The sequence below is a fragment of the Larus michahellis genome, chromosome 17 (assembly GCF_964199755.1).
Source record: "Larus michahellis chromosome 17, bLarMic1.1, whole genome shotgun sequence".
NCBI classification, from domain to species: Eukaryota; Metazoa; Chordata; class Aves; order Charadriiformes; family Laridae; genus Larus; species Larus michahellis.
In genome coordinates, this window is record NC_133912.1 from 8,378,204 (window position 1) to 8,405,576 (window position 27,373).

At 54.0% G+C, this 27,373-nt stretch overlaps 1 protein-coding gene across 15 annotated transcripts in view; it reads left to right on the plus strand.

Moving 5' to 3' along the window:
• The window catches only part of CADM1 (cell adhesion molecule 1), a 165,158-nt gene that overhangs the window by 100,664 nt on the left and 37,121 nt on the right, over positions 1-27,373 (plus strand). For all 15 annotated transcript variants that reach the window (XM_074561447.1, XM_074561438.1, XM_074561439.1 and 12 more), the window contains 4 exons: positions 11,785-11,931; positions 13,020-13,172; positions 16,923-17,060; positions 18,843-18,998. In XM_074561447.1, coding sequence (XP_074417548.1) covers positions 11,785-11,931; positions 13,020-13,172; positions 16,923-17,060; positions 18,843-18,998 — 594 coding nt within the window. The remainder of the gene's footprint in view (positions 1-11,784; positions 11,932-13,019; positions 13,173-16,922; positions 17,061-18,842; positions 18,999-27,373) is intronic.

Consider the following 27,373-nt stretch of genomic DNA (forward strand, 5'->3'; position numbering starts at 1 on the left):
TTCCTGCATTCTTTTATCGTAAGGCCAAAGGAGAAGCTTGGAATAGCGAACAGATAGAAGCGCTGCGTGCATGCATTCTAAATTCAGTTGCGAGCAGTTACGAAGATAGATTTTTAGTGAAGTGGTCTCTGTGTTTGCACACAATTTTAACCAAGGTGACCCGGAGGGCTGGTGCTGGGATGTCGCATCCGTTGCCGAGACCACGGGCTGTACTCCCAGCTGCCTGCGCCTGAAGTCGGTACCCCCTCCTTTCGGGGGGCAGGAGTTTAATCTACTTGTAGTTTTCCTGCTGCAAGGTGGGCAGGAGGAGGATTGCTGGGAGGGAGTTACCAATTTATAGCTGCCAAACCCTTCTCATCTCCGGAGCGTGGTCTTTGAGCGTAGAAACGTGGAGCGCAGAAAGCTCCTGCGGCCCTCCCTGCCTGCACCCTGCTTGGGGACGTCCCTGCCCGGGGCCTCCCGCGAGCTTGGCATCCCGCGGGAGCGCTGCCATGAGAGGGGGAGAACTCGCTCGAGAACCAGAAACTGGGGCAAGAATGGGGTTTTTGGCCATTCTCACTGATTTTTGGGTTTTTTCCCCAAAGATGGCAAGCACCTCGCGGCTCTCGCTGTTCTCCGGTCCTCTCTGGTAACCCTTCTGCTTCACGGCCACTGCGATCCGCAGGACGCATTCCCGTCGGAAACAGGGGGGGCTAAAGACAAGGCAGCGTGGGCAAATGCGCAAGCAAGGTGGCTGGGGTAGTAACTGCTGGAGTCCTGGCAAAAGCCTGATTTTCCGCCAGTCTTTGGGATTCCCTACAAGGGCCGCGGTTTCCCATCGCTGCCGGCTTGTTCCGCCCGAGCATGGCGGCAGCCCGGCGCCGGGAGCGGCCTGGGGTCTTTCAGGAGAGGCGCAAATGCGAAGCGGGGGGAAGCGCAGGTAGCGAAGGCGCTGGCTGAGGCTGCGGCCCTGCCGGCTCCCCGCAGCCCGCGGTGCCTGTTGCCTTGCCAACACGGTGCGGAGGAGACGGTGGAGCGAGGAGACGCCGCTGCTGCAGAGCTGCAGTGCCGGGCACGGCGGGGAGGAGGAGGAGAACACGCATCCACGCCAGGGTGGAAAGGGGGCATGAATAAATACTCGCCGAAGCGTTCAGCATCCTCTCACGGCTGCTTCTGAAATCGTACAACAGCATCATGTTTTAACGACGGGTGATGACGAAACATCGGTTTCAAATCCGGGGTGGCTTTTTGCCTTTTCTTCTGTCTGAAGCCTCAAAGTCAGGGAGCTCGACATGGTTTACAGCCAGCCGGGTGCCTGCGGCCCTTATTGATGGAGCCGATACCTGCTGGTGTTTACCGTGTGAATATCAAGGAGGAGCAGTAAATTGAAAATTGCTTCTAATGGGCTCCGTTTGCATGTTTTAATGCTTCTCGGGAGAAAACAAGAGATGTTGAGCTTTTTAAACTAGAACAGGCACAGCAGTACCTGGTAACGCGCGTTGCTTGTGTTTTCCTTTCTTTACGGCTCGCGCTGCGCCGTGGCAGCCCGAGCTCCCGCTTCCCCAGCGAGCAGACCCCAAAGTCTCGTCGTGGGTCGTGGGGTGGTTTCCCCCCGCCGCAGTGGGGTGGGCAGGGGGAGCCCGGCCGGGGCTGGGGCTGCCGGTCCTGCCCCCGGGTCCCCCCGCGGCCTCACCACGCTGCGCAGCATCAACGTTTCAGTCAAAAAAGGGGGAGATGGGAACGGGGGAGGCTTTTGGTGCCGCGGTTTCGCCTGGGAGCGCGCCGCTGCAGACAGCGGCGAGTCGAAGGCGCTCGCCGTGGCTGTCTCGTTCTTTCTTCAGGCAGTGTTTTGATAAATGTTGATGAGTTTAACTGTAAAACTAAATGACATTTATAGCACGACGTATGCTTTACCCATTGCTTAATTATATCTAATGGTGCTGCATCTAAAAGGCATTTACCATTTTACTTTTGTTTAAAATGACAGTCTAAACCTTAAGGCTTGTGGGTTTTTCTACAAAGACGAAGACTTAATTAAAAGCTAAACACAATCCATTTTTAAAAAGCAGCTGCAACTTTTAGAAATGTGTGATAAAATTTACCAAGTGCTTGGTAAGAGGGAGGGGCGCTTTGAACGCGGAGGTGGCGGGCTGCCGTGGCTCGGCTGGCCTGGAGAGACGGGCGAGTGGCCAGCGCGGCCCTTTCCCCGGTTGCCCCTCCTGTCCCTGCCTCAGTGTCCCCTGGTGTTCCCCCGGTGTCCCCAGGCTGGGGCGTCTACCTTGGGATGGGTCAAGCCTTGGTGGCGTTTGGGCACAACCTGCGTCTGCTCGTTTGAGCCAGGTGGGGTGAGGACCACATCCCAAAATGTCCTTTTTTCTCACCATTTCTGTGTTTATTTAGTGGTCTCGTCGCCGTCACTGCAGAGGCGGTAAGGGGGACGGGGCTGCCGCAGCGTATCGAATCATGGCTTTATTTTTGTGGGCGGCACGTACCGTTCCTTTTCCCGTCCTTCCAGCTTTGCCTTTGTCCTGCCAAGACCAAGGCGTGGAGAACGCGGACGCAGCAGGCAAGCTGCGCCCCCGGACGTGAACGGGGGGCGAGGGCTTTGTGCCTTCCACTCAGCTGGCAGCAACGCGTTCGGCAGCATCTGCCCCTTCTCTTCCTTTCGTGGCTTTGCTCAAAGCAGACCCCAGGGATGAAGGGTGGGGGGGAAATTCCAAAAATACATTTTCTTTCCCCTGGCCCGGAAGAGCCGCCGGGCGGAGGCTGAAGGGGGGGACGTGCAGAATCGGCAGCGAGCAGATTAACGTTTAAAGACATTAGCGTTGGTCTTCTAGCAACATTTAGAAATCCGATGGGTGGCAGATTGAGGGCCGATTCCACATTTTTTCTTCGTTGTCCGTAAAATAATAAATACGGTAAAATGGCTGTCCGAACTGCCTTTATCGCGGAGATGAATCAGGACAGGTGGTGTTGCAAGAGACTTAAAACTTACAGATGTGTTGCCCTTTAGGCTAGCGTTCATCATTGTGTCTGAGCCGGGGTCTAGGCTAAAGGCTTTTGCTGTAACGCACCTTTTTATCCTTCCTTGCAAGCAGAAAGTGGAAGGAGCTCTCACTTTGATCGCCAGGATGCTGCTGCTGAGATGGGGCGGGGGTTCCCCCTCCTGTATTTTTGGGGGGGAAAAGTGCACAGTCCTGGCTGGTGGCGTTTGTCGTTCTCCCTTTGACGAAAGGTGGTATCTCTAAAAGAAAACCGAAGGGGGCATTTAAAAAAAGAAATTAGGCCGTGTGTTTGGAAGACGGAGCGTTTCATAATTCTATTTTGCTTTTTGCACTAGTGCTGTTTCCATCGTGTGGTGTTTCTGGTTTTGTGTTATTGAGCCGCGTGGTATTTGTCATTTCGGTGAAGCCCCCAGCAGCTGGAATACGTCGCTTCCATTAGGAGCCCAGCTCTTGCAGTAGAAGACAGCAGCAATTTTTGCCTTATCTGGGGGAAAAGGGTCTGGAAAATACTAAATGTGTGAATTCTGGAGGCTGGCGAAGCAGGAGACAGGCTGGCGCTTACCCTCCAGCGCCGCACCAAGCCCGGGAGATGTTGGGCTTTGGGTTCTTGGGCATCTCCCCATCCCCATCCCACAGCCGCCCGCGCCAGGACGGCTCCTGCTCCCGCTGGGCTGAGCCGGGAAAGGTGCTGGGAAGGGCCGGAAACTGGGAATTCAAAGGGCAAAATACAAACTCGGCCTAATCCGTGGAGGAGGTGTCATCCTGGTGCCTGCAGCGCCCACGGAAGGGCGGCTGGGGTCTGCAAGCTCTCGGTTCTTCAAACCGGTGAATATTTTGTCTGCTCGTTTTAGGAAATGGTGAACACTTTGGATAAAAGTTCTGCGGGTGTTTTATTGAAGGCTTAGAAAAGAACTTCTGCGTATAATGCAGCAAGTAAAGTGTTGTAGTTTAAAGCTGGCGGCATGCTGTCTTAGCCAAAGAAAGGGAATTGGCCAGAGTGCCCCAAGAAAAATAGGTATTCCGATTTATTATCTGTTATCCCTTTGTGCTTCAGGACATTTTCTACAGGTTTGAACATCCGTTACTAACTTTGTCGTTTACTTCTTGCCTATTGCAGTGGCGGAGCTGGAGATTTCAGAACGGCTCTAAGTTCCACGTGCGGGCAGCGGAGGGAGGCCCGTTCTTTGGGGAGGAGATGGGGCTGATGCCGATCAAAATTCATCTTGGGTGCTTTATGGAAATAAAGATTTCTTGGGTTTAAAAGAGATTATTAAGCTGCACGTTGTGACAGATGCTACTGACAGTAGGAAAAAAAAAAAAAGGATGTTAAAAAATCTGCAAGGAATGGGTTACAGGTACGGATATAAGACATATCTGCTCATTAGAGTAAAATGAAACCCATCATCCGACCTGACGCCGTTTTCCCGGTTATTGGAGAATCCCGTCATTCTGCCTAATCCATACTGGCGTTTTTGGGGGCGTTGTGTTGCGCCTGGAGCGGGGGCTGTAGGAGCTGAGACCCGAGCCTATTCCAGAACGGACTTTAATAGTAACGGTGTCTCGGCCCAACGCTCGGCGTGATCCCCCACAGCGTGTTGGGGGTGCAGGGCTGGGGTGGCTCGTGTCCCCGCGTGCGGAGGATGCCGAGGGACGGTCCCCGCCGCGCTCCCCGGTCTCTGCCCACGGCAGCGCGGGCTTGGCGGCTGCAGGGAGAGGCGGGGAGAGAGCAGATGGGTGAGCCTCCTCCAAAGGTAGCGCTTGCCAATTCAGGGCGTGACCGGTGCCACGCTAAATCCGAAGCATGTGGCTGCTGCCAGCCGCTAAGTACAAAAATAGAGGCGACAGTGCAGGTGACAAACCTGCAAACACGTAAACGCTCTCCTTCCGTGCTCCGGCTTCAGCAGAGGCTGCCGCGGCTTGAGCCCCCCGTGGCAGAGAGAGAAAGCGAGGTCGGTGCTCTGAAATAACGTTGTTCTGATAATGTAAATGCACTGAAAGCGCTCATCGGCTGGGAAACCTGAATCTTTCATCGGCGCTCCCTCCTCTTACCTGCAGCAACCTGCTGTACATCAGCCTCGGCTCCTCACGGAAGGAGTCGTGGCAGAGAGGAGCTTCCACGTGTATTTTAAAGCCCGGATTAATCAAGGTCTCCTTCCTTAGATCTAGGCAGCGTGTGTCCTTGCTGGCGATGTGCCCGGAAGATAAAATGCAGATAAGGAACACTGTATTAGGGCGACATTAATAATAAATGAGTGTTGATCCTAATTGGGTATTATTTAAACACACTGAGTGGAGGCGGCAGTCTGCTGGGCCCCTCTCGCCTTGTCGCACCGCGTCTCCCTCGCTCCTGCTGCCTCCGAGCAGCCGCCTGTGCTGGGGAGAGCCAGACATCGGGGTTTGGGTGCCGTCCTTGACGGAGCGTGGCTGGCCGTGGTGGCCGGGTGCGAGGAGGGACGCCAGGGGAAGGTACCCGCCTCGTATTTCTCCCGAGGCCGGGCACAGCTCTGCCTTTCACTGTGCTTTTGCTCGCTCTCCCGCGCTCTTCCTTGCTTTTTTCTCCCTTGGAGAGTGCCCCGCCAGCCCCTTCGGAGCCCACAGGCGTCTCCCGGGCGGGATGTCCCCGTCCCACCTCCCTGTCTCAACCCTCCACACAAAGACCTTGGTCTCTCCTGCGTGCGGCGGCCGGGGAGCGGTGCCCACCCGCATCTCCTCTGGATGATGCGCCGTAAGCCTCTGACCTTAGGAGAGCATGACAGGCTTTTCATAAGCGACCTTTTATTGTCTTGTAATGGACCGTCAACTTCCAGAATAAAAGCGAGAGATCAGCTGCTGCTGCTGCTTCTTGAAAGCTATTCTTCTGGAAAGTTAGCTAAACTCTTTGAGCATCCCTTCGTAGACAGATACATACATACAAAAATATAAAATAAAAAGCTGCAGTAGCAACATCTTTTATTTAACAACTGTCAAACGGGTTAAGAAATTAGTTCTAAACCAGGAAAAACATATAGCACACAGCTTTCCAGCTTCGCCATGGCAGCCAGACGTGTAAATTGTGCTTTTAGACATCAGAAGCTCCGTCGCGGGGAGCGTGACTTGTAGGATTCCTCCTTCAAATGGTCCGAACCCATTAGCATGAAATACGGTCGTACTCTGAAAGACGAGATTTCTGGCCGCGGGTATGAATTGCTTTCTGTCGCTGGATTTGGGTAGAAGTGGGGAGCGAAGCCCCGGGGTCTGCAGCAGAGCAGGCTGCGCTGCAAAGCCCGGCGCTGGCGCTGCGAGCGGTGCCGCATCCCTCCCGCCTGTTTGCCGTGTCCCCCCCTGGCAGTGACAGGTCACATCGGTATCGATCCTCGGCACCTGCCGACGGCAGCCTTTGAAGGGACAGGCGATGTATGGCCCCGGACTTTTATCTATCAATATGTGGGTAATAGAAAGACAAGCCTGACGTCTAATCCCAGCCGAGGTGACGGGTCATCAATCTGCGCTGCTGTGGTTACCGGGGAGGGCAGGCGGGGGGGACGGGCTCCGGCAGCTCGGGAGATGCTCCGGGCCGAAAAAGTGCATGATGTTCCTTATTCCTAAGAGCAAAAGAAGTGTTTTCGCTCGCTCGTTCGATGGGATGCGGGCTGACCAGTTAGTTCTTGTCGAGCGACGGGCCCAGCGCGCGCGGACCCCCGTCATTAGCTCTCTGCTCAATTAGTACCTGGGGACTGGGGGGGCTGCCGCTCCGGAGGGGTCCGTCGGAAGTGGGGTGCTCCTGGCAGCCTCCGGAGCCCGGAGGGCCGAGCGATTCCCTAATCGAGGGGAGCGGGACCCAGCGGAGGAGCCGCTCTCCCCCGGACGTTGCCGCAGCGCTATTTCACAGCACTTTTCTCTCTCTCTCCCATTTTGGTTACAAACCAGTAGAGAGAATTCCCCGATGCCGCTTCATCACGCAGAAATCCACAAATGTTTAAAGTAAATACAGCCTCTGGTGTCAGTTCGGAGCTATTGTCATCTTTTATTCTGACTCTTTAAGCAAGAAAAGCTGTAAAGGCGGCCGCAGCATTTTTTTTTTTTTCTCCACAAATTTACTAGCTGTGCACAACTCGCTTGAATTCGCAGTATATTTTTCTGAGCTGCGTGTTTCGTGAGGTGAGGTTTGATGGTTCCGGGGACACGTGGCAAGGCTGGTGCGTCCGTCTCGACTCCGACGATGACGACGTGGGCCTTTAATCTGGCGCCTCCGTCTCTTTTGCCGTTCCCTCTTCTGAGGAGTGCTGAACCTTTGGGCAGAATCGTTCTCTGCTCTCAAAGGAGGCAGCCCTGTACCGAGGAGTGGCTCCTTCCTCGGCAGCAACGCGCTTCGGTAGCGGTCGGCAGTGCCTTTGCTTTTACAGACTCACAATACCGATATTTCGGGAATAGTTTCCGGGGACGTTAATTCCCCCCACCCCACCTTTTTTTTCCCCAGACCGACGCTTTCGGTATCATCAGTAGCAGCAGCCTCCTCGGCAGCGTCCTTTCTCAAAGCCGTTCCTCTAAGCCTAGTCGTAGCGGTACGGGAAGAAGAAAACGCGTTCAGTTTGAAAGTAAAACTGGGAGCGCAAGGGGAGCGTCACCGTATCGGCGAGCTGCGGTCTGGGCTTCGGAGGGCGAGCGGAGCTGCCGTATCCCCTCCCTTCCCGGCCTTTCGGCCAGACCCGCTCGCTGCCGTTGCGCGGCTGGAGCGCGATGCCGTGCGGGAAGGCAGCTACCGCTCCCCGTGCTCGGGAAACGGGGACTTTCGCAGGGCTAAACTCAACAGCAGCGCGCTGGGGGGGACAGGGCTGCGCGGCAGAGCAAACTCCAAAAGGAGATTTTTCTAGAATTCCCTTTGTTTGCTGCTGTTGTTTTTTTTTAAGAGCTTCTTGCCGTGGGAAGCGGAGTTGCGTTTTGGCCACAGCGAGTCGGCTGCTGGCCGTGGAGAAGATGTTGAAGAGGGAATAAGAGCTCCTGGGATGCGGGAGAATCTCCGAGATGCTTGGCTCAGGGTCGCAAAACTGGTAACGACCTCTTAGTAGAAGAGAAGGTTGCCGTTTCAAAAGGTTGTAAATCGTGGCGGCAAACAAAAGGTTTCCTCCGAGGATGAGGATCACGTGAAAAGAACGTTGTTGAGAGGTGCCCGCGTGTGGCTCCGGGCTCTGTGGCCTCGGAGGGATTCAGCCCGGCGCCAGCAGCAGCGGCTGCCTTCTCTCCTGCCGGCCCTTCGCCCAGAACTTTTCACAATAAGCTTTTTTCGTGGAAGTGGATGACAACATCCATACCTCTGTATACTTCAGACGCGCCGTGAGGAACGCAGACTGGCTTTTACGGTGCGTTTGTAAGCGTTATTGTCCAGACCTATCCTCTTCGTGGCCGGCGCAGGACCTGTTGGGCTTCACGTGCCGAGAGCTGTGCCGCGCGCCCACATCTGTAGGTATATTCTGTAGGCAGCCTGATCTAAAATTGTTCCCGTTCTGTTAACGTTCCTTTTGCATAGCTGAAATTGGTAGATGAGTTGTGACATCCGAATTACGTTAATTCCGTGGATTGATCACGGTGGCATTTTTTCCCTCCAGCGCACGAACAAATAGTTTGTGTATCTGTGTGGGTTGTTTCCTTTGGCTTAATTTATTAAGAGAAATTTTGTTTAAGTGTGTGGGCTTCCACGGTTCGGGTATCGCGAGAAGCAGTCTGTCTTGGAAAGCATCTGTGTCGGTACCTGTGGCGCGGCAGCGGCGCTGCTGCTCCTGACAGTCTGCGGCTCCTGCAGGGTTAGGAACTGAAGACTCTCCCTCTTGTCTCCCTGACCCCTCGCTCCATCCCCGTGTGCCGCAAGTGGGGAAAGAATTGACTTGAAGTGTGACCACGGCGCGTGAGCCACGGTCCCTGGGCTGTGGCCAGCTAAGAGGAACTTGCTTGAAACACGCTTTACTCGCCTATGTCTCACTTTGCAGCCTTAAAAGCGAATACCGCGGTGGTCTAAGGCAGGAAGACAAGGGCCTAAACTTAATTTCCCCCATGAATCTTTCTTTTCCTATTACAGCATCTTGCAACGCTGTAAATGCGTCTACCCTAATGCTCCTCGCCGTACTTCTATACCGCCAGTAAATATTTACCGAGAAACTTCCTGAGCTGCTGACACGCAGATGGGCCTAAAGAGTTCTCACCTTGCCTTGCGTTTTTGTCTAATTTAGAGTTTGTCATGGAGGCTGTTCTCGGAAATAGCTCTCTTGCCTTGGTGAGCGGGAGCAGATATGAGTACAGATAGCCAAAGGCGTCCGGGCGTACGGTCTGGTGCTTCGGCTTGAGCAAGCGAATGTGGGGCAGCCGAGCAAGAGGAGCTTCGCAGGCAGCCGCCGGATTAGACGCCCTTTAATTCAGAATGAATAGGCGATGGCCGGGAGGCTGGCGACGCTGCTCGGGCCGGTGGGTCCCACCTGTCCCCGCGTGCGCCCTGCCCATCCCCAGCCCCGGGGCCATAAACGCCGCCGGCGGAGGGATGCCGGTGCCAGCCTGGACCGGGATGCTGGGCTTCTGAAGCCGTCAGTCAGCCCGCTTAATGTAGCGGCATCCCGGCACGAAAAGCTTCAGCGGCTTGAACTTCAAATAATTTATTTCTAAATTACTTCTACTGTAATTCTTATTAATTCAAATAGGCTTCTAAGCTGATGTAAAATTCAGTAAATGCAAGGAACAGTTTAATGAATTGAAAATAGGATTGAGTCTTTTAAAGTAAATGTAAAAAAATACGCTAGCAATAATTGCTTAGATGGAAATCGAATCTTAATAGCTTTGTTAATGATTTGTAGGGAATATTGCGTTTATGAGAACATATCAAGCTGATCCTTGTGCAAGAACCTTGTTTTGAATGGCTTTGATAGAATTATTCCCCAGAAGCAGTTAGTAACGTTGAATAATTTTGCTTGCACCGCTTTGGAGAGATTTGACTGTTGTTTACGCCGGAGCCTGTGTGTTAGAGATGGGTTCCGCGCCGCTCTGGCATGGCCGGGGCTTTTCTCTGGGGAGGCGAGACGGGGTGCGGGCGATGCCGTGGGGGTCTGCGCCGGCGGGACGGGGGCTTCGAGCTCGGTCAGCTGGTGGAAAGTGGAGTGGGAGCCCGGAAAATATCCGTGACGGGCTCTTCGCCACCTCGCGATGGGCCTGGGGGGCGCATCGCTGGCGCTGGGTGTTACCCTGTTTGCTCACAACTTTCCACGTTGCTGCGTAAAGTTCATCAGTCTGGAGAAATAAAAGTTATACCGAGAGCGCAGAAAAATGTGCCGAGACGTCAACCCAGTGCTGTCAGGCTTAGGAAGGCAGCTGACGATTTATCAATCTCTTTCTTTCCAAACGATGCAAACTTTTTGCCAAACACTTATTTCCAAGGCATGTCTAACAAGAAATGCAAGTCAGAAGGAAAGAAAGAAAAATGGTGAGAACACAAGATGAGAGAAGAACAAGCCCAGATTTATTTCTTCGTAGCTTTATCAAAAACTTGCATTTTTGCATTTTCATGGCTCCCCGGGCGGCGGGACTGTCTCCGGGCTGGTCCCCGTGCTGTTAATAGCAATGGGCTTCTCCTGGCCACCCGGCCCTTGGCCAGGTGCCCCTGTGCCGCCACTTCGTTTGGCAAATCGGCAACCAAAGCCTCAAAATCTCTCCCGCTTTGCATTGCCTCCTGGTCCGTAAGGCCCGTGCGGTCTGAAAGCAGACCGAAGTCGTTACCGAAGGGGGCTCCAATGAGCGGTCCCCTGGCTGGAGTCCCCGGGGCCGTGTCCCTCCACGCTCTCCGGCTCGCGTCCGAACCTGAGGGACACGCGTAGTTCTGGAAGAATGGAAACGCAGAGCGCTGTTTTCGAGTCCCCATCCTCGGCGTTCTTTAGCATGGGAAGCAAATGTCTCGGTGTGCGTGTGATGTAATGATTCGATTCATTAGGAGGAGAGTTTGCGAGGTGATGACCTGTAAATGATTACAGGGCTCCCACAGCATAATTGCATCGAATTCTTTTTTTCCTGCCTCTGGACATTAATAGCGCTTACTGATTACACGGAGCGAGTAAAACCTGGTTCCCTAACGTCCGTCTGCTCGAGTCAAAGGATAAATGTGTATCACAGCAAATTGTTCTTTAAAGGTAATTTAACAAAATTCATCTTTTGAGAGAGGAAGGGAATTTGTGCCATTCCTGTGTGCGTGGCGTGGCTCTTGGTCCCCGAGGCCGGTGGGAGCGTTGAAGCGTGGAGGGGCTGGTGGTGTCCGGAGGGAGCCTTCCCTCGTCCTCTGCCTTTGCTCACGCGTTAAAGAACAGCCGGGAGGCTGCGCCGGGAGGAAAGTCCCTGTGCGATGAACAGGCTGCGCCGTGGAGAGGCCGTTTTACGCACAGCCGTAGAGCGGTTGGGTTGATGGTTGGACTCGGTGGTGTGAAAGGTCCCTTCCAACCTAGACGATTCGGTGATTATTTTCCCTGTATTCCCGTCACGGAGCTCCCTCCCAGTTACTCCTCTTTAACGCAGCGGTGCCCAGTACAGTCCGGGGGGAAAGCCTGTCTTTGCGTGCCCTGGCATTGCTGTTTTGAGTGCTCGTCGTGCGGGTAATTGCAGTGAAATTGCCATCAGCCCCAGCAAACCCCAAATGTGGCTGGGCACGGGGTGTTTGCTCGGTTACTGGGGGGTCCCGCTTCCCTGTAGCCCGGCCGGCTGGAGGGCTCGCCGTTGCTGCCCAAGGCTTCCCCTGCAGAAAACAGAAGCGGGGGAGTCCTTCCCACCTCCGCTAGTTCATCTTCGCTCTCTCTTGCAGGCGACGGCCAGAATCTGGTTACCGAAGACGTGACGGTGGTGGAGGGAGACGTCGCCACCATCAGCTGCCGCGTCAAGAACAGCGACGACTCGGTGATTCAGCTCCTGAACCCCAACAGGCAAACGATTTATTTCCGCGATTTCAGGCGTAAGTTTCGGCTTCCCTTGTGCGATGATAACGTTCCCGCACCCCGCTTGCGCTCGGGAGAAGGCCTTTGCCGAGGTCTCTTCTTTTAACGTAACGCTAGACACTTAAAGTTTAGGCAGTTCTTTAGAGGGTAGATGAGACAGGCAATCATAATCCTTCTCCTTAATGGAAACCTTGATGGGCCCCTTTAAAAGCCAGCCCGTCTTACTTTGCAGTAGGAATTGATTGTAGTAATTCAGGGTGAATTGCAATCGAGTGCCAAATATTTAGCTGACACAAACAAATTGAGTAGGGCAACGCCGAGACAGTGCAATGTTCTCAGAGGTAATCTGTTTGCTTTGAAGACTGAACATTTCGAGACAATCTGTGCTGCTTTATAACCAAAACAGACCCTCCCGTCACTGCCGTGTCCGGTGAACGAGTCTGGCTCTGTTTCCTGTTGTGACCATGCCCCAGAGCATGCTAGCTGCAACGAAACGCCTCAAATTGTCCGCATTAGCGTCACTGCGGGGGTGGGACGCGTTGCGCCCTGCGTTGTGGACGCACACGTCACACCCCGCTCCCTTCCCAGTGGGCATGCTTTGTTCGGGCCCCCGTGTTCGGCCGGTGAGATTGAAAATGTTGCGGTTCCATGTTCTTAAAAGAACTTGGGCAGCTGTTCCTGATCAGGAGACAGGTTTTAAACTACATTTTTCCCAGTTCGTTTCTTTTCATGCTGTCCCTAGTCCACTGACCGCGCACAGTCAGAAGCGGCTCCGTGTTGAAGTTTTTTGACACCGTAAGAAGCGTGTTTTCACGATAAGCATTTTACCTACACGTCCCTAAGCCAGCTGATGATAAAACCGTGTCCAAAGCTGTGATCCTGCGCCCGGCGATTTGCTCGTGTTGGTGCCTTGTAATGCTGTGAGAACAGAAATCTTTCCTCGGCCCAGCGTTAGGGGCGAGGGGCGGGCGGAGGCTGGGGTGGGCAGCCGCGGGGTGCTTGTCTGGGTGCTGCTGCCGTTGTGGGAGGCCTTTGGCTTTGCTGGGCGGAGGGAGGGGACGCCGCGTCTCTCCTGGCGGTCGCTGAGGCTGTGCTTGCTCCGCAGCGCTGAAGGACAGCAGGTTCCAGCTGGTGAACTTCTCCAACAGCGAGCTCCGCGTCTCCTTGACGAACGTCTCCATTTCTGATGAGGGAAGGTACTTCTGCCAGCTCTACACTGATCCCCCCCAGGAAATTTATACCACCATTACAGTGCTCGGTAAGGACCCATCGGGTGCTCGCGGTGAACTTTGTCGTCCCTGGAGGCGCAGGGTCCGTGGGACGGGGCTCCGCTGGGTGGTCGGGGGGCTCCAGCCGCTCTCTCCGGCGATGAAGCGCAGCACGGATCTGATGCCGGGCGCTGCCCACTGCAGGCCAGCTCAGCCCTTCAGTCGCTCAGTGCGGCTGCACGTGCAGCCACAAGATTTTCAGGGGTTGCCAGCAAACGCCCAGCGGGCTGTCCATCGCCCTGGCGTTGCCAGGCGTCCCTGCTTGCACCCTCAGCCTCTCTTCGTAGGTGACATCGTATTTAGTGGGATTCTTGGGTCTTCTCCTTTTTGTTCTCAGGCTTTTTTTGGCTTCAAAGAATAAGCAGAAGCGTAAGCGTGAGGTGTTCTCCACTTCCAAGCCTCCCTTTTTCTTGGGCAGGGCACTGGGAAAGGCTGCCAGGTTCTCCTGCCCTTCACGGAGCGGGGTTTCGTACCAGCCTTCGTTTGCAGGCAGCCTGGAGGGACTGCTCGCTTGTGCTGTCACTGCTCTGTAGGAGCATCCGAGGGAATCGTTTGGCTTTTCGGGCAGGTCTGGACCTGCTGGCGTCCTGGAAGGAAGGTCTGTGCAGAGCGGCAGGAGCTGCGCGAGACGAGCCCTCCTCCGGCTCGTATCCGTCTCCTCCAGGGCGAGGGCAGGCACGTTTCTTGGGAAGAAGGGAAGACAAGCGGCAACGGTTGGGTCTCGCTCGGTGAAGTGAGAAAGAAGTCGGCCAGAAAGTAAAAGCTGTAGAAGATGTCTTTTGATAATTATCTGATATGCCAAAGGAAAATAAATTAACACTGAGTGCTTCATAGCATGGTAGAACTGTTCAGTTTATGAATTTTGTGTTTTCCGTAATCAGACTGCTCTGATCACGTTCTGAATCTTTTCTTCCAAAACTTGGGGATTTGAGAGATTACATTTTAATGGCAAACGACAGCATCTTTGCCCGTCGATGATACTCCTTAAGGGCAAGCATTACTCACGGTGTCGCTGGTGAACCTCCTGCCGCTGGGAAGATGCGCGAGTTTTCGCGTGTTTGTCAGTTGACTTACAAATCAGTGAAACCTCGCGCTCACCTGACGGAAAGCGATAGCTTCCTACTCATTTCCTCCAAAATTTGTTTCACGTGTGAGAGGACGCCAGCGCGCTCATTTGACATCGCGAGTCTGCTCGTTTGCTTAGGGTTGGCTGTTTGCAGAGCTAATTCTGCCCCCTCCCCTCCGTCCCCCCCGATACGCTCAGCCCCAGCCTGGTGAGCCCCTGCCTTGCCTTCGCCCCACGGCTCTGCCCCACGGCTCTCGGGCAGGACGCGGGTGGGTGCCCGCAACAGCAGCCCCTGCCACCGGAGCCGCTTCTGCAGATTAGCGGCGGCTCGTAAGACTCTATTAATAGCAGAACCCGAATCACAGAGGGTGACTTAATGTAAGATCTCCCTCGCTGATTAGTTTAAATCTTCCTCCTTTTATGGAATGAGATATGGTTCTCAGCTTTTTATACGTTGTTTAAATAATGTTTATAAGGAGTTCTACTGTAGCTATTACATTTATCAACATCTTCAAAGTTTTAGTGCACTTTCTGATATTCATAGGAGTCGGAAGCTCTCTTCCAGCTCTTGTCTCTAATCATACACACGCAGAAATAGTTTGTTGGATTTCATTTCACTGCTAACGATGCTAAGAAGGTGTTTGAAATAATATTACTTACTTTAGTCACCTATAAGCCGGCACTGCATCTCTTTCAAGTGGGAGATGAAATGCATTTTTTGCTGTTTGTTTGTTTTTTAAACGTGAATTGTGCTTCAGAATTCAGGAAACGTCTGTTTTCTTGCCTGGCACTTGGGTTGGGTTTGGGGGAGGGACTTGCAGCGCGGCCGGTGCCTGCCCTTCCCTTCCCCGATGTTTCTCTGCACCTTCCTCGCACGCTCGGGCCAAGCCGGAGCTCACAGAGCAGGCAGCCAAGAGTAGTCCATGGGTAGAAGGCCAGGGAGGGGAGTGTTTATCTTGGCCAGCGTTTGTACGGAGAGCTGGGTGCCCTGATGCCAGGGATGACATGTCTACCCTGCCTTCCCTACCACCGCTGCCCTAATGAGGAGAAAAAATGAGCTGGGGCCGGGGAGGGGTTCCCCGTGTCGGTGTGTGGCTGCGCCCCACCATAGACGTCGAGGTATCTTCCGTTCTATCAAAGAGTGGTTTTGCTGATCCGCCTCTAATGATACTCGCTTCCGAGAGCGGAGGGAAGTGTCGAGGCATCCTTCTTCGTAGCCAGTATTCGGAGAGAGCTTCGCACTTTCTTTTTATTCCTTTCGCAGTGTGCTTCCCCCCGCTCTCCCGTGTGCTGTAATGTCTTCTATGGCACGATATGTAGATTTATTCATGCTTAATTGGAACATGTGAAAATCTCAAATATGTAGCCCGTTCTGTTCTTCTTAGAGAAAAGCCACAAGTGACTAATTAGTCCATTTGATCATCTGGATGGTATTTATACATATTTGTTCTTCATTAGCTCAGAAACATGTTAGTCACATTTGAACTATGCTGTTGCTTAATCATAGCGATCAGAGCGAAGTTGAGTTTCCTCTGGAAGTTCTGGGTTTTTCCTGAAACCGCAGCACCCTGCGGCACGATCTCTTGATGCTCATTTTTCCCTGGGGCTGCCTCACTAGCTATGGGTGCTTTCATGGCGAAGAGGTCCCTTGTTCCCATGTCGCCGTTTTTCAGCCTGTTTGCCACGTCTCTGGGTTGCGCTGCAGCGGCGCAGTCATCCCCCCGGAGCTCTAGCCTGTTTCTGAGTATCGATGGATTATTTTTCACGGGGTATAGTCTCCTATACCGACCAGGGGTGATTGGGGTGCCATCCCCGGAGGTATTGAAAAGACGGGTGGACATAGTGCTTGGAGATACAGTTTAGTGATGGTTTTGGTCAGAGTTGGGTTGATGGTTGGACTCGATGATCTGAAAAGTCCCTTCCAAGCTGGGCAATTCTGTGATTCTAGCTTTGTGTTTTATGAGAAGATGGGGGGAGGAGGGCCAATGCCCACGCGAGGGGAACCGCTGGGTGCGGCGCTGGCTCTCCCCTCTCGAGCACGGCTCATATTTGGTTTATGGTGGTGCGATGGGGCAGGCAGCAGTGTCCCAAGGGGGTGGCATTCGGGACGGCGTTCCACTCCGGGCTTGCACTCGGCGGCTTTTTGAGCGTCTGAAATGAGCCTGATGTCTGCTGGCCGGCTTCCACTCCGTACGGCTGAGGCTTGAAGCCGAACAGCAGGAGAGAAAAATTGCCTTGCGAGGTTGGAGGCACGGTAAGTAATGCACTCCCAAATGTCAGCTTTTGTGTTTCCTCTCCTTGTCAGAAGTCAAGAAACGTGCACGGAGTCAAGCTGTATTTTTAAATAGCAGCGCACACAACCGAGTGGCGCGGAGGACTAAAGCTCTTCCCTGGAATGGGGCCTGCCTGGGAGAGGGAACAGAAAGTTACAACTTTGATAAGTAATAATTTGTGAAACCACGATGATTATTAGGTGGAGAGTGAAAGCGCTTGCTCTGATTACTGCGAAACCGCCTATCAAAGGTTTTGATCGATTGAAAGATCAGACAAACGCGGGTGGCCAGTTTCCCCTAGTAGGTTTGATGGGTTTTCCCGAAGGTTTGTCTTGATGTAGTGATCGAAAAATGCCTTTTTCATCAAGTACATGTTGTTTTGTTGTTTTTTGTCATTGCAGTCCCGCCACGCAATTTGGTAATTGATATCCAGAAAGAAATTGCCGTCGAGGGAGAAGAGATTGAGCTGAACTGCACCGCCATGGCCAGCAGACCAGCCACCACCATCCGATGGTTCAAAGGAAACAAGGAGCTAACCGGTAGACGTGTCCTCTCAGTCACTTGCTTTTTGCGGAGCGCTGGGATGATTTATGTAATGCTGGCTGTTTGTCCTCTGTTGACAGTTTAAGGGGAAAAAAAAAAAGAAGGAAGAAAAAGCAGAGGGAGCTGCTTTACCCGCCAGCTGAGGAACAAAGGAGTGTGTGGGCAGGCAGATTACTCTCTAGCGCAGAAGGGCTGAACTCCGTTTGGTCCTCTGCCTGCCTGCCGGGCTGGAGGACAGGGTCCTGGAGTCTTCCTCTAACTGCGGGTGACCTTGAGGAGCCCCGAAGCCGCGTGCTGAATTTGTTGCTGCGGCGGTTTCTGTAGCTTTCTGCCCTGTTTTAGGTACGAGCAGGATCATCTGCGCTGCGGGCTGTAAAGGTTTTCAGTTCACCTTCCCGTCTTGCTCTCATGTTTCGAGAGCGTTCTCTCTGTGTTCCGCTTAATATTCATATAAGATGGGTTTCTCCGACTCCCTGAAGTCTGGTTGCTCCCGGTATTTGCACGTTGGAGTCGCTGACTCTGATTGCGTGTGACGTGCTGTTAGTTTAAGTCTGCACGTCGACGTGAGCTCGGTTGACAACACCTTTGTGTTTTACCCACTCCGAGACCCTGAAGGGCTCTCTGCCAAAGTCCAGACTCATTACTTCAAATCCGCCCCCCGACAAGGGCAAGATAAAATCCTCTCTTTAAGTCCGACGCCCGCGAGCGTCCGCGCAGGCCGGGTGCGGAGGGCGTGGTGGTGGAGGCGGAAAGCAGACCCGCTGCCACGCGACGCGGTGCCCCGCTGTTCCCAGCAGGGTTGCCGTGGCCGTGGCGTGCCCATCTCCACCCGCCCCTTCCTGGGCCTCCCGCCCCGTTCCGGCGGGCAGCGGTATTTGACCCTTGGTGCGTGGCCTGTCCGGCTCCTTGATTGAGTCTTCTCGTGTCGGCAGTCGGATCCCAGCTTTCCCTTCTCTTTGAAGACTGCTGGGGTGAGCGGCAGCTCCTCGCAACACCCGCTCGCCCTGCCGACTCCTTGGGGGTTTTTTAAACAGAAACCGGGAAAGGGAAATACTCGGCTGTGGGCTGCGAGTAGCGGGAAAGCGTAGCTTTGCCGGTCGGGAAGCCTTTCCTCTAAATATCAATGGGCGTCGCTTTCTGCGGCCGTCCTCCGTTTCACCGTGACACACCAGACAGCCGCGTTTGGTGCTTGAAAGACCTCTGCCACAAAAGTTACTCTCGTGCCTGGCAATTCTTAAATGAAAAGCCACAGATAAGGATATTTGAAACCGAAGTGGAGGCGCGTTGTCAGCAAGCGCTTGCTGAGTTATGGAAAAATCCTTTTTCTCCCGTTTTGCCTTGTTTTCCTCCTCGTTTGCGGGCCGCGCGTTGTGGCGTCCCTGGGGCAGCCACAGGCCACCGGTGCTCCGGCCACCGCTGCTCCCCACTCCTTCCAGCCGAGCGCTGCTGAAATGCTCCAGCCTATCAATACTATTTTTAATTAAGTTAATCTGTTTAATCGCTTTTCTAGCTAATTTGTTGATTCAAGAGTGGGAGGGGATTTGTAGCTCATTGATTTCGGAGCGTGGGGATTTGGGGAGGGTGTAAGGGGATTGTTAGTCGTTGCAGTGACATGGTGTGGACGTTAACTGGCAGTAGCCTGGCGGAGAGGACCCCTTTCCCTCACCCGCCGTGGCTGCAGGGGGGGGCCGGGTATCCCACGGGGATGGAGAGGAGGGAGGAGACCTGGCTGCATCCTCCCGCGATCACTCCCCGCTCTCCCGGTGCTCTCCCGGCAGGCAAGTCGGAGGTGGAGCAGTGGTCCGACATGTACACGGTGACCAGCCAGCTGGTGCTGAAGGTGGGACGGGAGGACGACGGCGTCCCTGTCATCTGCCTGGTGGATCACCCTGCCGTCAAAGACTTGCAGACGCAGCGTTACCTAGAAGTCATGTGTGAGTAGCAGAACTTTTCATTCTCTCAACGTAGAAAATGGCTCCCTTAAGAGTTCGGGAATTATTCACTACGCGACAAAATTACAGCAGAGATGGGGTTCATAATCCTGTTATTTAACAATTGAAAGCAAAACGTTGGGTACCGCTTCATGGGTTAAGCCGCAACTTTTCCTCACCCATCTGCGGTACAATACGTACACTCTCTTAAGAAGTAACTTTCTGTACGTGGAGTTTGCGCTGTCAGAGGTTCCTGGCTGGGCTTTATAATTGTCAGAAGAGATTAAATGGGAGTGTTTTTCTTTCAGCAACCTCCTAACTCTTTGAACAGTGCTTCTCTCCTGCCACATCAAAGCGGCCGGCCACCACTGCGAGTTGTCTGGCAAAAGTTTACTTGGTGCCGTGCCAGAGCAGCTCAGTACCGCGCCTCGTGTCCACGCAGCACCGACTGGTTTCCTACATCACGAATTACGTGGAACCGGTAGTAACACCGCTGCTTAAGGCCACCCTGTTTTCTCTAACGTTCCTACGATGTTCGGCATTAATAATGTGTTTCCCTTCGTTTAGGAACCGTTCTGCCGTGTGTGACGGTAACAAGGTTTATGAGCAGGTGCCTGGAAAGACCCGTGGTCCCGAGGGCGGCCGTGCCTGAGTCTCGGCTGCTGGAGATGCCGGCGCTGCTGCGAGCGCAGCCTCCGCCCGGAAAAGGGCTCCGAAAGCCCAGTCCGACGGTCCTCCCAGCGCGCTGGGTGCCTCAGAAACCCGGGTGCTGGCTCCAGTCAAAGTGCTCGGTTTTGTAGGTTCACTTCAACTAGAACATTGCGTTATAAGGGGAAGAGGAAGTTTTGTGTTAATTTATTTCGCCTGCTTCATTATGTAGTTTCATTATGAACATCTTGGTTACAATTCTCATATCTCTGAAACTAGCGGGAAGTAATGTTCCTGTAATGAGGAAAACAGAAATGATCAGATACTACCTCAATTGGCAGATTCTAGATTTCTTGCGACTCTGCTAATGCGTAATTCATTTATGCAAACTTAATGTCCATTAACATTTCTTGTAGAGCTCCATTAGCTTTAATAATACATTAGCACCTTTGTGAGGCTTGATCAAATACTTAACGGGGAAATAAAAAGAATCCAATCTCCCCTGTCACGCGGAGGTGTTGAAGTCTTGCGGGGTTCCTTCCCCTGGGTGGAAGGGCTCTGCCCGTGGCTCCGATCTCAGCGTCCCCTCGGGTCGCTCGGGAGCTCTGTTGGAATGGAGGTAGCGCGGAGCCTCCTCGGAAGGGAGCGGGCACGGGGAGAAGGGCTGCCGGACTGCTTCGGGTTTGTGCTCTGGTCTGAATTAAGGGCTGACTTGTTCAAAGTGATTATGTGTATATAGGGGGCCTCGACCCGCGCTAGCCCAGCCGGTTCCTTCGGCGGGCAGCAGCAGATGGCTGGAGAGAAGAGCACCGGCAGAAGAACCTGTCGTGCATCGCAGCCTTGCGGCTCCCAGCAATTAGCGGCTGCGGGACTCGGTGTGCTGGAGCGCGTCCAGACATTTGCATTTAGTACCTGCTGTTGGACCTGAACTTAGGGCAGGAAAGGCAGTTGCAGAGCAGACTTTTACCCTTGAGCTTTTCCTGCTTCTAGCTGAGGACTTGTTGGCCGTTGGGAGAGCGCGAGCAGGAGGCAGGTCCCCATGTCTTTGCGGTTGGGCGTCTCGGTCAGAGCTCCTGGGCACGTGGGCTTGGCCCCTCGGGGAGCTGAGCTCCTGCCATCAGGCCTCATTGATACGTTCTCGGTCGCTTTTTAGATCGGGGGTTGCAGCAGAGGAAGGGGCTCCTCCCGACTGCTGTGGGTGCATTTCCATTGACAGCAACGGTTCCTTCCAGGCGCATCAGCTGCCTCCGCTCCTCCTGCGCCGGCTGCTGCTGCTCCTGCAGCCAGAGGCACATCGCTCCGCGTGGGTTCTCTGTGCCCTGCTCCAGGCTCTGCTCTTGGGTCTCTCCCCGGGAGTTCTGCCCGTTCCCACCAAGGGCACGGCGTGTCCGCTGCTTGGGAACGTCGGCAGGGCACCGGGAAATATTTTTCTCAGCAGACATTGTATTTCTCTGCACTTAATGTATCCAACTCGAGCATGAAATGCGTGGGGGAAGGATAGGAGATGATGGATGGAGCCTTCTCAGATAATGAGGTATTTTTTGTCTGACTAAATTTCGGAACATGGAGATACTTTCTGTAAGATGCAACTCAAAAGTTTGGTGGTTGTTCTTTTTTTTTTTTTTTTTTTAAAGAAAAAATCAAGCAGAAAAGTGCATAGTTCAGCAAGTGGGGTGGCTGGGCAGAGAGGAGGAGGAGGAGGAGGAGGGAGACGTTTCTTCCCCCAGGGCTCCTTCGTTCTCCCTTCAGAACAGTCACTTTTTCTCTTTGTAAGGTGATTTGCTTAAAGCTAGGGATGTCAACTGTCTTTTGGTAAATGAGGACCTTAAGTGTCATTGACAATCTGGAGCGTTTGTACTTCAGCTCATTTGGAGGTGTTGCCTAAAATGTGTATTTGTTTTATTGAAATGTCCTCCTCCGCTAAGAAAAGAAAGGAAGGTGCAGAAATTTAAGCCTGCAAAGTGACCTACTTCGCTCTGTTTTAAAAACAATTCATTTGAACATTTTCTTCTGTGTTGTAGTTCAAAGAAAATTGCAGACTTCGGGGGTTTGGGTTGTTTCAGCTTCTCGGTAACTTCGGGAAGAGGTTTCTAAATGGCTGTTGGCCTCCTGGCCCCAGGCCGGGCTTGTCCCACATTTCCCAGGAAGCGGAGAGCGCTCTCGGAGGGGGACAGGCAGAGCGATTCCATGCTTTTCCGAGGGGGAAAGCGTGGGGTTCCTCATAACAGAGAGCCTGGTGGCACCGTGTACCCCGTGCGGCACCCGCCCCTCGGTCGCTGGGCCAAGGTGTCACGAGGCGATGGTTCTGTGCTGCACCCGATTATCGTGCGGCCGCCGCCTCCTCGCCCTGGTGGCTTCCCAGCATCCTCCGGGGTGCCGAGGCACGCACATCTCCCATGGAGAGGGAGGACCCGGTCTCCTGCTCCTCCTCTTGTGCAGGGGGGGCTTCTGCGGCGGCCGGCTAATAGCCACGCTGCATTATCTGCCAGGCTTCCCTGCTCCCCTCTCCTCGCTTGTTACCGTGCCCTGAGCTAAACTCCAGGAGCCAAGAGCAAGCTGCGAGCGCGGGTGCTGGGGGAAAGGCTGCCATGCTGCCGTCGGCACAGCTGCGCGTGAGACTGATTCCTGCCCAGTCGCCTGGTCCTGCCCGCGGAGGAGGCTGTTTGGCGCGTACGTAGTGCGGCCCTTTGGGAAGTTTGGAGATAAATCTTTCCGCAGAAATGCAGGGTGTGTTGTTGAAAAGAAGCCTCTGCAAAGAAGCGCTGTGTGATACGCGGGAGACCCTCCCGGCGATGCTTCCCAAGAGCCGGCGGAGTTTGACGAAGGGTGCCGTGCGCTCCCCGTGCCGCTAACGCTTCTCCGCGCGATGCGTGGCCGCGCCAGCGCAGGCAGAGCCCTCGGCGAGGGGCGGCCGCGGTCCGCTGCGTGGCGCCGGGTTGGAAACGTCCCCCCGTTCTGGCCGGGGCTGCTTTCTTTTTGCCGTTCGGAGCCGTCAGTGAGGGATGGAAGGGCAGCGCGTCGAGTGTAATTTTAGAAAGGAAATGAAGCAACAAAATGCATTAAAATATCATTAAGGAATTGAATGGAACCAGATATTCTCGGAGACGTTTAAGTTCAGCCCTTGTGGTACTTTTCCTTATCTCATTACGTGATAACAGGAAGCGAAAGCGTCAGAGTCTTGATCTGGCATTTTCTTTGGCTTGTTTGGTTTTTTTTTTCCTTTTCTGATGTTATAATTAATTGCACATTCATTTTTGTAATATCTACACGTGGGCTTTTAAAATATGCACCGATGGAATCTGTTTCAGCCTCCGCTGTTAGGATGGGGGAATTCTTTGCAGCCGATTATGTTAAAAATTGGCCGTACGTGTGTGCTGTCGCATCTCCAGCAATCCTTACATTTCTATCGAGTACCAATATTAATTGCATAGTATGCAGTGAAGTGATTAACGTCAACGTAATTTATCATCTGGAGATTTCTAAAAACGAATAAATGAGTTGTTTTGTTCAGCGAGGTGTTGACCCCTTCGTCAACTTTGATTTAAGGCTTTTTTTTAAATTTTTTTTTCTTTTAGTAAATATGAAAAGCACCACGATCAGCCAAGTGTTGGGTTATTTGATTTTCTGGGGCATTAGCCACTCTTGTTTGTGACATTTCCCAGTTGGGTGCTCGTTTGCAAGCTCGTTAATACGGTTTTCTCGGAGGAATGTTGTTGGGAGCGAGGAGCACAGCCTGGGCTCGGCCTTTCCCGGGGTTAAGCAGCAGCTCGAGCTTAAATATTTAAAGGGCGGTGTTTATGGGCACCGTACCCGCCTGGCCGCGGCTCCCCTCTCCCTGCCACCCAGCAGGGCCGAGGAGCTGGTGCAGCGGTGCCCCTCTGAAGACAGAAGTCTGAGGTCGGATCTGGGCGGCTTTGAAGCTGCAGTCGCCTGAAGTGGGCAGGAACTCGGCCTGGCCCGCGGGATCCTTCTCCTGAGGATGCCATCTGTCATCCTTCCTGCCAGGAGGTGCACACCAGGAATTAACACGGTCATTGTAAAATGGGTTTTAAAACTTGGATTCAGTCCCCCGTTCCAGGCCGGAGAATTTTCAGCTGAATCACTGTGCCGTGGTTTGGGCTGGGCTGGCCGCTAGGCGAAGGACGGACGCTCTCTTTGCCCCTCTCTCACCGCAGGAGTGCGTTCCGTCGTGTTCTCCGTTGGCAAACGGTCCGGAGATGCCGCCCCGCGCTGCACCCCCCGTCCCAGCCCCGCTGGGGCCCACGTCTCTGCTGGTGCCTGCCACGGTGGAGCTGGCATCTGTAGCCCTGCGCGACCTGCTTAACCTGCACGGTTCTGCCGAGAGAAATCCTCTGCTGACACCCCACCGCGTCCCGGCTGGCCCCTCTGGAGGGGCTGTAAGCGATCGAAGCCTCCAGGAGAACCTCGGCGCTGTCGGACGGTGCCCGTCGCTGCCCTGTGGTGGAGCTGCAACCCACAGCCTGCTTTCAGTGCGTGGCTCGGCTTCCTCAGTCGTGGTTTTGGATGGTTTCCCCCCAAAGCACCACATGGGAAGGCAGCTTTCGGCTGTCTCCGGACCCCAGTTGGCAGCACGGTGGCTGGGAAGGGTTGACTGGTGCGTTGCTGGTGGTGGTTGGCGAGGGTTAGGAGGCACCTGGGCTTTGGAGAAGGAGTAGTGTGTCCGTGAGTGTTTTACTGAGTTATCGATGACTGTTTCGGTGCAGGTTTTGCGCTTGGAGTGGACAGATTGCGGCATTGTGGGAGCCGTCTCACTCGCACGGAGATTGCGAGGACCAGGAGCTGCTGGGCTGCGATGATTCAACGCTGCGAGGGTTGGCACGGCCCCAAGGACCGCACGTGTCCAGTGCAGCGCAGGCTGTCTACGGCAGCTTCTGCTAGCTCTTGTGCGCAGTGAAATGACTGGATACCACCACAGAGTTAAATTTATTGCTCACAGTCTCCTCATTATGCATATTCTGATTGTATTTCAGGGGAGAGGCACGAGGGCGAGAACATAACCACCGTTCACGTGCCTTTCCCAAGAAAAGCAGCCTTTTCTTGAAGTACGTGGTCATACTCCCAGAGAAGTCGTGCCTACGCTGTGTTAGCATCCTTGCTGGCCACAATGGCTGAGAACGTAGCCACCGGGTGGGTGGAGAAACCCGTCCCGCGGCCACCTCCAAGCGTTTGCTGCCCGCCTCCAGCAGCTCCAAGGGTCACGCCACCCACCCATCTGGAGAGGGGGCGCTTGGGGGGGCTGGGTGTTTGCCGTCAGCTTGGTTTTGAGTGGCAGCCCCACGGAGGAGTGGTGGGGTGGGAAGGGGAGTGCGGCCGAGGGTCCTGAGGCCACTCCACCTGGTGACGGGCTTTGAGAGGGAGAGCTGGCCCGCCTTTGAGACCTTCGGTTGGCCTGACGGAAGGAAATGGGTAGAAATAATAGGCTTAGGCTTTTGTGAGGCACCGGACGCGGTATAACGTGATATCTTGGCTGATTAATGAGATCTAAGCATTATCGATGGAGCGCACATTTAAATGGATTAAGAAATCACTAACTGGCAGATCTCAAAGGATAGTCATTAGGGAGTAATCAGCAGGCGATGGTATTTTTAGAGTGAATGCGCGGGCCTGGGTGCCTGGCCTGCTGCTGTTCAGGGCTCCCATGAATCATTTGAAGTTCTCAAAAAGTCACTGTTAATCATCTTTGCTGATAGCACAAAAACTGGGCGAGCAGCTAATAAGAGGAAGAACTGGGACAAATGCAGAGTAACTTGGAGGGGCATGGAGATGCCGGGAGGGCTGGAGCCCCTCTGCTGTGGGACAGGCTGGGAGAGCTGGGGGAGTTCAGCCTGGAGAAGAGAAGGCTCCAGGGAGACCTTCCAGCCCCTTCCAGCCCCTCAAGGGGCTCCAGGAAAGCTGGGGAGGGACTCTGGAGCAGGGAGGGGAGCCATGGGGCGAGGGGGAAGGGTTTTACGCTGAAAGAGGGGAGATTGAGATGAGATCTGAGGAAGAAATTCTTGGCTGTGGCGGCAGTGAGCCCCTGGCCCAGGTTGCCCAGAGCAGCTGTGGTTGCCCCATCCCTGGAGGGGTTCAAGGCCAGGTTGGACGGGGCTTGGAGCAGCCTGGGCTGGTGGGAGGTGTCCCTGCCCGGGGCAGGAGCTGGAACGAGATGAGCTTTCAGGTCCCTTCCCACCCAACCCATTCTGTGAGTGCTTTGGGAACTTCCAAACCACGGAGCTTTACAACTACGAGAGCTCAGCAGCCAGGGACGCTGAGCCACCCAGCGCCTGCGCGACGTGACAGCTGGAGGAGCCTCCAGCGTCTCCATTGCTTGAGAAATTAAAATACTGTTTTTTTTGTCAGGGAGTCGGGTACGCAGCATTTCTCGGCGCGGGGTCAGGCTGGCCCGCACGGTGGCCAACCAGCAGGGCACGGATCGGGGCGGGCTGTCCCCTCCGGCGAGGCTGCGGTCCCCCCGCACGCAGGCACCCGCTGCGCCCGTTGTGAAAGAAATCTCATCAAACGCAGAATGGGTTTGTAATAAGTTTTTCAAATTGGTTGCTGCTACAGCGTAACCTTTAGACTACTGCTGTTTAACCTTGTATATCACTCTTAGCTTTTGAATGAATTTAGCTTAATAAAGGTGCCTTATTAAATTACTAGGCTGTTTTTTTAGGCTGCTGGAAATAGGCGTACTAGGAAATAGCTTTGGGTTGTTAGATCTAATTGGCTGCCAGTGGAGTATGTAGTGGCTTAGATGCATAGATGCAAGCGTTTATTTTTATGAAGTAATCCCGCGGCGTGATATTACGAAGTTCCGAGTGGAGGATTTCGGGCGGCTGGAATGCACTTGGTGGTAAAAACTCTGCTGCTGCTTGCCTTGTGCCCTAGGTCGCCATCCGAGACAGTCATTGCCCCAGGTCATCCAGCCACCGACGCCGGCACTGGAACACGGCCTTTTTGGTAACGGGGTTAATAGGTGGCAAAGTGCCGGTCCAGGCTTGGGAAGCCATCACAACTTGACCGGTGTAGGCTGCTCAATGCCACCGTCCCCCGTAGGAACCGAGCTCAGGATCCCACGGTGCTCGGCCTTTCACAAAGCTTCGCTAACGGAGTCCGTAATCGGAAGAAAATAGATGCTGACTTTGAGCTGGGACGCTTGGTCATAGAAGTAGAACTTAAGATTGTTGAAATGCGTGTCTTTGAAAAACGACACCACCGCCCCCAAATTCTTCGTCAAAGCGAGTGAAATTTTTTTGTGTACCAGGAGCCTAATGCAAATGCGGGTTCTCCGGGGTGCCCAGCCATCCTCCTGAACCCCTCAGGCTGGGGAAGCGTTCTCAGCAGCGCCCGCCGTGCTTACTGGCCAGTGCTGGTGGGAGAGACGTGGGCTGTGGTGACCCTATCGGGAGCGCTCTCGTCTTCACGAGCGCGTGCACGCGTGCTGCCACAGCCCAGGTCGCTATCGCAGGTGACACCTCCGCGGTGTCTGGAAGAAATGGTACGGGGTCGCTTTGCTGCTTTTTCTGTTTGTTTATGGGAGACCGTGGGCTGGAAAGCTGAGCGGGAAGGGCTCCGCTCCCACCATTCTGGGAGAGCTCGCTTGGTCTGCGGTTCATGCTCAGTACGGCAAGCCTTCAGCGCCTTCCTCTTGATTTCCATAAGTAATCGTCAGCTGGTAAACAGCTCATTAGAAATACGAAAATTTATGTAATGAAAACAGGCTGGGAGCA